Source organism: Porites lutea, chromosome 2, assembly GCF_958299795.1.
Source record: "Porites lutea chromosome 2, jaPorLute2.1, whole genome shotgun sequence".
NCBI classification, from domain to species: Eukaryota; Metazoa; Cnidaria; class Anthozoa; order Scleractinia; family Poritidae; genus Porites; species Porites lutea.
In genome coordinates, this window is record NC_133202.1 from 11,476,726 (window position 1) to 11,486,499 (window position 9,774).

The 9,774-nt window shown below is 40.3% G+C and overlaps 1 protein-coding gene across 1 annotated transcript in view; it reads left to right on the forward strand.

The window, feature by feature from the left end:
• The window catches only part of LOC140925624 (uncharacterized), a 62,859-nt gene extending 55,337 nt beyond the window's left edge, over window positions 1–7,522 (forward strand). The window contains exons 3-6 of the mRNA XM_073375538.1: window positions 4,033–4,295; window positions 4,519–4,636; window positions 5,264–5,644; window positions 7,257–7,522. Of these exons, the coding sequence (XP_073231639.1) occupies window positions 4,033–4,295; window positions 4,519–4,636; window positions 5,264–5,644; window positions 7,257–7,522 (1,028 nt within the window). The remainder of the gene's footprint in view (window positions 1–4,032; window positions 4,296–4,518; window positions 4,637–5,263; window positions 5,645–7,256) is intronic.
• Window positions 7,523–9,774: the final 2,252 nt, after the last annotated feature.

Consider the following 9,774-nt stretch of genomic DNA (forward strand, 5'->3'; position numbering starts at 1 on the left):
CCTTGAGAGAAAATTTGGTTATGACGTAGCGTACGTCCGCCCACCCACCCGTACCCACCCTCACCCACACTTCATGTAAGCCGATGTCAAATGTCACAATAGATCTTGCACAACTTGACTAGCCTGTCAGTTATGTAAGCCATCCGTATGAGTACGATTAGATTGACAGCTGTCAAAATCAGACATCCGCTGACAATTATCACATGACCATTTCGCAGCCTCAGATGAAAGACCAGTCGTTTTGCTCCTACATATAAGCTGATATAATATGTCACACTTACCAATTCAACATAAAAACGAAACTACGCCGGGCAGGGCTGACAGTCGGCTGACAGTCGTTTAAAGTTATATTGGCAAGCCAAATTAAGGTCAATCCACAGCTGTCAAAATGGGACATGTGCAGACCACTATCAGAAAACTAATAACGTGGGCTCAGGTTCGCTTGGGTACAGGATCTGGAATTTTCCACTACAAGCCGGACGGATATGTCTTACTCTCACTCGTAGTCTGTTAATTCGAATATTCGCCATTCTAATGAAGGTTAATTGACAGCTGTCAAACTAGAGTATACGTTGACCATCATCACCTGACTGTATCGCGGGCTCATTTTCTATCCATTGAGGTCACGTAGTTTTTAAAGTTTTTCGCTGATATTTTATTTGATCACGGGCTCAATTCGAAGCCTCATACCTTAGAAAATCAATCCATCCTAGAAAATTCGGCAATCACGTGACCGTACACCGACTACCCGACTTGCCGTACGTCCGCACCACAGGCATACCAATGTTCAATCTCACACTTTGTAGCTAGTTTGGAAGCCTGAAAACTGATATTGTACATCCATGTTTTGATTAATTGACAGCTGTCAAAATAGTGTTTGTGCAGACCAGTATCGCTGGCTCATGTATCGACCCACTGAGTTCGAGTGTTTTTTGAAGTTATTCGCTAACAAGTTGCTACTTTTCAAATGATCGCGGGCTCAAGTTCAATTTTTTTAAAATGCATATGAAATAAGTGGTGTTTATGACCCCCACTTTTAAAATTTTGATTTCGAACTGACCTCGGACGCGAGGAAGGCAATCGCTTTTGACTTTTCTCACTGTCTTGCGTTGATCACGCTCTACGTCCAATTTTTATGTTCTGATTCGTCAAAATTTGACAGGTGGGTTCATGCGGAAAATTTATGCAGCGTCTGGAAACTTCCTTACTGATAGCTGAAGCTGACAGGGTTTTGTGTCATCTTGTGATGTTTTAAACTGTCTTTTTTTACTTGATATACAAAATGAAATACAGCTGCTATCAGGATTGTTCTGTAATTCATGGCTAAGTTTATTGTGCTTTTTGTTGACAAATGCATCGCTTGTCAAAGTCAATGAAATCCGATTTCGGGTGGCATTGTTTTCAAAAATGAGCTTACTCACTTGCTCTTGCTTGAGGCGTTAGAGGGTTGAAAAGTCTCAAGCGATTCTGGAACACTTGATGACCTTCAGAAGCAGCATCTCGACTGGTAAGCCTGAGTAATTATTGTCTTGGATGTGTTTTTTTTTTTCGGTTTCCTGAAGTCGAGCGTATGGTTTATGCGGCTTAAGTTTTATACACGAGCAATGATCTAAACTACAATAGTATCAGGTTTAAAAAGCCTTTAGACATTTTTTGACTGCAAATTCAAAGAAAAGGTTCCGAAGAATATTTAGTTATGATTTTAGCTGTAAACAGAAAGCTCTGAGCGATCTTACCTCGAGTTCAATTTGAAAAAGAGCAAACACCAAGAAGCCGGCTTAAAACCTAAATAAGCTTATGCTTACCTGACTCATGATTTTCAGAGACACTTTACTCTCAATACTTGTCTTCGTGAATGAAAATTATTGCCTCTGTACATGTTTCACCGAATTATATTTATTTTATTGATTTTTAGGAGTCCCTCTCGCAATTTTTATCGCTGCACTGGTTGTTTCCAGTCGAACATAAACATCGCATGCAGGAATACTCAAAACGCCGCTCGTAAATATCACTCGCTTTTAAACATTACACATAACAAAACCATACACAGTTTAACAAATAAGGGGAAATAAAACCTAAACATAACAAATTCTCTATCATATTGAAGCGAAAATGGTAACTCTATTAATCGCACTGCAAATTTGGAGCCTGTCAAAAGTGAGAACCAGTCCGGCTGGCCGAAAAGGTGATTTTGGGAATTTTTTTTATCGTTTTCACTAAAAGCCCATAATTATGTAAATGTAAATGTAAATGTCGCGATTGAGAGGACAAACATACATGTCCTCTTTACATAGCTTTCTGCAGTGGGCTCGGACATCAGCATACTGAGAGCGCCGATGGCAGCCGCTATCAGTCCATTTATGAGCCCACTGAACCCTACCAACCCATGATGAGTGATGATGTAAGTGATGAAGATAGACCACAACACCGGGAACTACGTCTCGATACGTCCCCTACTCTTTTCGAATAGTGTGTGGGTTCTTTAACGTCCCACAGAGTTATATGTGAACAAGGTTTGTGAGACGGGACCTCCGGTTTATCGTCCTTATCCGAGAAGACTTGAAAGTCTAATCATTTTCAGATGTCATTACAAAGACAGCACTTTCTCCTCAGTTATTTTTAAGACCCTGAGTGTTGGTCCGGCCAGGATTCGAACTCGCGACCTCCCGCTCAGCAGACCGGCGCTCTCCCAACTGAGCTAACCGGGCGGCGGTTAAATTAAATTATTACCCTACATATCACATAGGACCAGATTTTTCTAACTGAAAAGTCCTGGCATTATGGAATTCTCTTCATGAAAACGTTTTATAATGTGTTCAATGCTATAATTTGTTGTGTAAAGGAAGCGCTTGCTTTGATCGTCCTGGATATTGAATGAGTGCAATTTGCCTTGAAAAATTGTGAAAAACTGCAGAATTAAAGGTTTAAGTAGGGCAAAAAGAACAAATTCTGTCCGAGGTCTGTATGATAAAAAAAGGGCCTCATAGTACTGTTTACCTGAGACGTGCAATGAGAAAAAATATGTTTAAAAGGCTGGTTTACACGCCACAAGATTCGTCGCCGAGATTTACTTGTAAAGTAAACTTGTCGAACACAAAAAATAAGGCCGGATTTTTTATTTTGGCCTCCCTTTTAGACAGAGGAATGCAACGTGTAAATTGGCTGCCACCAAGGACTATCGTGGCGCGTGTGTTTCTTAAGATTATATTTCGGGCTTGTCCAATTATCCATAGTCTCTCAAACGGAGCAATGTTGGAGAGACTGGTGAATGCCACATTATGATGCAACAGCTAATGCAAATACAATACACGAATAGGTCTATTTGTTTTCGAGGCCTAATCTACTGTGATCGAACATGATTGCTATTTTTTGGTGTACAAATAAGACTATTAACTCGATGAAAAATTTATTTCACTCTTGGACTGTCAAATTATTTTTCTCTAAAATCACGTAACCTTTCTTCAAAAGTCACATGAATGTGCCCTGATCTGTAGATTACAAGTTTATTGTTTGATTTAAATCATGAATTTATTAACGGGAGCTTCGCTTGTAGCCCTGGCTAAATCTATATATTATCAGTTATTGTCGATACAAGCTGTTCTTCGGTCATTCAAGAGTTCTTAAAACAAAGTCGTTTATAAGAATCACCCCATAGGTAAGGGAATCCAATACATTCTTGGAGTCTGTATCTCACGCCGTAGACTCCGGATTCCATAATGAGGTACTAGATTCCGTATTCTCCGTCAGTGGAATGGTATTCCAGATTCCTTGAGCTGTATTCCGGATTCAAAAGTCCAGGATTCTGTTCCCAACAGGCAACAATTTCCCGGATTCTGGAACGGATTTCCCCTACATGGAACTTAGTTATTTTTAGTACTCAGCAACAGTGAGGGACTGAGAGCTAGTTAATTAAGGATTGGATTGCAAAATGAATGCACTCTTCTAGCCGTGCTGACTTTAGCACTGATAAGTAGTCGGTCAAACTCTTTTGTACGTTTAAACTAGTTTTTATTTTGAAAATCTCTATCTTAGGTGACTGCGGTCAACACAACCGACGCATCACGTTTCTGACACCAGCCAGAGGGTTTTACCTTGAAGGACACGTGATTTCAAATCATTCTGTGGAACTAAATCTTGACTGCCAAGGCCAATGCGCCCTCGCGAGGGAATGTGTTTCTTATAATATTGGTCCAATGATAAACACTAAGATGGCCTGTGAACTGAGTAACTCAGATCACTTGCAACACCCAGAGGATCTCAAACCAAGAAAAGACTGGACCTACAGAGGCACAGAGGTATTTATCCCCTCCAAGATGAATTTTGAACCATTTCATCATAGTGGTGGATTTATGATGATTCTAAGCTAGTGATGAAAAAGATGATAAAAATAACGGTGTTGGCGGTATATGCAATGTGCTATAATTCTATAATTTATTCCAAATTTAACAACTTACATAATGCATAATTGCTGAAGCTGATCCAATGAGTAATTTATTGCAACTGTTTTCCTTTTAACAGAATCTTTGCGCCACTGAGCCCTGCCTGAACAACGGAACGTGCTACATGGGATATACCGTAAAGAAGTACATTTGCGCATGCCCAGCTGGCTTCAAAGGGGAAAATTGCGAAATAAAAGGTACTTTCATCAGAACATTAACCTACCTGAAGGGGTAGGGAGTTATCAGTTACTGTTTTTGCGCGCTCTCCTCTTCTGCCGTCCTCCATCTAGTCAGCTAAGCCATTTGCAAGTTTTCTTCCTTTATCTTCTTTTTTGTAATAAATTTAAAGTCATACAAAAGAGAATAAGGCAAATATCAACGCATAGTTCGCAGTATTTATTCCTTTTTTCCAGTTAACAAGATCTATGATGATTTTGCCAAGTAGGACAACGATTAAACAGCAGTGAAGGTGTATATACTAAGCCTGTGTACAGATGCCCCCTCAGTAAAAAAAGATTCACCTTTCCCGGTTTTTTACTAAGAGGAGGGGGCGTATGTATACCGGCTAAGTACATACTGTCACCGAACACAGCCGATGGGAGAGGGGGTGGACACTCTAAAAATGACTTGATGGGGGCTTGGTACTACTGCAACCCGTATTAGCGATCTACTCCAATCCGTTTGTTGGCTTTGTTTGTAAGTGATGTTTTATTCAAATACAGTTAGTAGTAAATATAGTGGCTGCTAATATCACGCCTATCGTATTGCGTTAAAGTGATAAAGCTTGGAAACGCTACACTGTTCATTCATTCAGTTAATTCAAGTTCGCAGAAATTGTGCTGAGGTCTATGAAGCCGGTTTTCGAACCAGTGGTGTCTACACTATCGACCCTGATGGTGCTGGAGCCTTTGATGTGTACTGTGACCAAAAAACAGCCGGTGGCGGATGGACTGTGTTCCAAAAGAGACTGGACGGCTCGGTAGATTTCTATCGCGGCTGGGACGACTACAAACGAGGCTTTGGAAATCTGAATGGTGAGTTTTGGCTCGGGCTAGACAAGATTCATCGACTAACTAAAGGACGCAGCAGGCTTTGGGTTGATCTGGAAGACTTCGACAACCAAACAGCTTACGCTGAATACGATTTATTTGGTGTTGGTGATGAACAGAGCAAGTACAAGCTGGAACGTCTTGGACAATGTGCTGGTAAGACACAATAGCATAGTTAACAATTTGAAGAAATAATAATGAAGTTCCACGCAGTCGTAAGGTCAGTGCAGCAATTTACATGTTTATACGATTTATGGACGCGATCTGTCAGCCCACGTGCACGCTATCATTTTTTGGGCAAACCTTTCTATCAAATGAAAGTGAGTCTGAGTATTATGAGGATGTAAAATTTTACGTTGGAAAATTCAATGGACTGTATGTTGTATATAAAACTGTAAGTTAAAAAATTTATTTCTCAATCCCTCACTTTTCCAATTTTAAGGAGCACTAGCTTCAGCTACGTGCTCACTAACTCGTGAATTGTCATAATAACAGCCAGCATTTCTCGAATAATGTTCCAACAAGAGAGAATAATCGGTCAGAGGAACAATCTTGGCCGAGATATGTGATTTTCACAAAGGTTATATTTAGAGGCTGTGATTAAACGGAAATCTAGTTCCTGGAACGTTTGCACATTTTAATCAATTCTTTAAAACGTCACCAAGTCCACCAGGATTAAGGCCCCGTACACACTTATACGCTGAGCATTTTCATCCATCGATTTGAAAAAGCTATTGAAAGTGGATCAAAACAAAAGCGCATAGGGTGGATGGTCGAAAACGGTCGAAAGGCGCATCAAAATGAAAACGATGGCGTCATATGTACCACGTGGGTCGTAAAATATCGCATGAGCGTGTATTTGTAGCAGGCCCACAGGGTTCAAATTACGTCACAACGTGCAATTCTACCGTTTAGTGAACGTTTTAGTGTGGACAGTCAAAAACACATCAAAACGGTAGTTTTGGACGCGAATCGATCGATGTGTTTTCGCTGGCAACTAAAACGCCTAATTTAAAAACGCATTTGTGTGGACAGGGCCTTATTGCCACACACTAAGAGAGCATAATAACTCCGACTCTATCTGACAATACTGAACTTAAAAGTTTGCGACCTCTCCAGAAACCAACTTCCGATAAATTTTAAGCGTTTAATTGGTGTAAAAATAATTAAGTGAAATTCACGTATTCCAAGGGCGAAAATGGGTGTTTCCCTCTCTGTTCCATTCTCCTCTTTGTTCCAAGACTCGTGCTGAGAATTATCTTCCCAACGAAGTATGTTCAAGTGTCAATTGTATTTAGGTCAAAAGTGCTAACTGAGGACACTCCCACTGGAGACCGAACTGCCGTGTGAGGGTCAAGCCGCTTGCTGTACTTTCATTTCTAAGTTATTTCAAGACCTTGAGAAATTGTCCGATCCAGGTTTCGAACCTATAATCTCCGCTGTTGCAGATAAGTGCTATACCGAATCAGGGAGCTAGTCCTTTCACGGTCAACTTGGTTTATTGTTCACCCGTTCACTGTTTCTTACAAGGAAAAATAACGCCAAGTCATTGTGAAATAAAATAACTAAAGATCTAACAGTGTGACAGAGTGGATACTAGTAGACTGTAGCACTCGTTCACAATGGGCAATTTTTAAGGATAGGAATGCCCATTTTACTTATTTAGAGTACTCTTTCACTTTCCTCCCGAAACGTATAAAGAAAGGTTATTTTGAACCATTACAAAAAATTTACAGTAAGAAATGAGATTTGTGTTAATCATTTTTAGGAACTGCTGGTGACTCTCTTACATGGTATCGAAATATGTCATTCTCCACTAAAGATCAAGACAATGACCAAGCTCTTGGCGAGAGCTGTGCCATTTTATATGAGGGAGCCTGGTGGTACAATGCTTGTCACGGCTCCAACTTGAATGGTCGCTATCTTAATGGGAATCACTCCTCTTATGCCAACGGTGTAAACTGGCATTCCTGGAAAGGCCATCACTACTCCGCCAAACGGGCTGAAATGAAAATTAAACCAGTAGAAGCCTAATCTGTACAGTTGAGCCCTGTATACGGAAAGCGAAGGGACAAAGCAAATATTATTAAGATATCCGTTTTAAGGACGTCACCTTCGCATTTAAGACTCCTCTGATAGTTTTAAGTAGACTTCCCAACAAGAGTTATTGAGGGGGATCAGGAGGGTTCTGGTGCTCGCACCTCAAACGCCGCCTGACCGACCCAAATAACGCCTTTTGCTCTCAGGCTAGTCTTAAGTATTAAGTAACCAAAAAGAAGTTCCACAATTGACTATAACCTGTATCTAAATTAATCAATAACCAGTAGTGAAACACTGGAGGCCATTTATTCGAAGAAACAAAAATAGAATAAAACGTCTCTCAGAAAAGGTGCGTCTTTCGTGAGACGGCACACATCCTGTATAAATTGGCACATGTTGTCTGACTTATTAGCTAAGACGTTTTGTTTATTTATTCACTCGCTTTATCTAAAGAACAACTCGTAGCACCTGTGTTTAGAAAAGACGCTTCTTAGCCAAGACGAAGACCTCGTATCAATGACTCGTTCCCGTCAGGAGCCGATTAGCAGCCCCTGTTCGCGTCTAATAACAGACGCAATCATATACTACGCCTGCGTTATTTTAGCACGCGCCATGTTGGATTGCCGTTGCTACTGACAGCATTTGAATGAAAACGATTCTTTGCCAAGAAAAAAGGCTTCAACAGGGGGCGAATCAATTATGCGAGCTGTTCTTGTCTTATGTAAGATCTACCCCTATATATATTTGGTACGGTTCGCGTCTTATTTAACACGCGTATTATTATTTTTTTTCCTGGCTAAGTGGCCTTAAGTCTATCATGATCGGTAGATATATAATTTGTTTATCTAAGCTACACATACGACTCAGTTTTGAAACGAGAAGATCAACAACGTACAATGCTGTATCACGTTTACCCTTTCTCCGTCTTACAATAGTAACCGAGAAGAAGAATAGCACTTGTCAGGTGCAACAGTGGTGCGGTACTTTGGTACAACGATCTAATTGACGCCCCCTCGCAAATTACCCCCTCGCGTTTAGAAAACCCCACCTATAGGTGTTTTAACAGCTATAGGAGGCGTTTTACAAACTTAAAAGTTTGTATTTATTAGTCGCCTCTGTCTAATAAACAACGCCTTTCTAAAAGACGACCCCCATGACAGTTATCTAAAATTCTAGGACAAGCAAATAGAAGCAAGATCATTCAATGTGATGTTTCTTGCTTGATTATAGAAGGTTTGCGCATTGCATCTTGTTTAATATCAATTCAAAGTAAGGAAAGACTAACGATGACTACACAACGACCGCGAACGAGTATTTTGATATCGAAGTTGAGATTTGAAATAGCGGATATATGGATCTCTAGAGGGCAAGCCATATAGAAATATCAATAATTGATTGACTCTGGATATTCCACTATAATTAATAGACTCTCTTGATGTTTTCGCCGGAACCATATTTGTTTGGTAGAGATTGACGCAAAAATGAATTTAAACGCCTCCTTAAAAGCCCCTTCTTGGACCCCTAAAATTAAATAAAAGGCAGCAATGAATACGGCTCAGATTACAATAACAATAGTCAGGTGCAATATGGTGCAGTACTTTTGGTATGAGAGACCTCAAGACACACACTGATTCGGTGTACGGGTAGAACAATGATACCATTATCACCGGAACTCCTTGGAAATCATGATTACCTCCGCGCATGCTTGGCAAACAGGTTTGGCTACCCATAGACAAGGCATCCATGGAAAGCAGTATTTGAGTTTGTGAAAGGACTGCTTGTTCTTGGTGGGGCAGCCTGCGTAGCTGGCGGGATTGTCAGTGTGCGCAAAGTTTTGACGGAGGAGATGTAGACTGTTTTATAACATATAGATTTAGCCAGGGCTAAAAGCGAAGCTCCCGTTAATAAATTCATAATTTAATTAAATCCAAAAATAAACTTGTAATCCGCAGATAGGGCACATTCATGTGACTTTTGAGGCAAATTAAGGCTAAGTGATTTTAGAGAAAAATAATTTGACGGTCCAAGAGTGAAACAAATTTTACATCGAGTTAATAGTCTTATTTGTACGCCCAAAAATAGCAATCACGTTCGATCACAGTAGATTAGGCCTGGAAAACAGAAAGACCTATTCGTGTATTGTATTTGCATAAATTTGCACTAGTTGCGGCATCATAATGTGGCATTCACCAGTCTCTCCCACAATGCTCCGTTTGAGAGACTATGGATAATTGGACAACCCCGAA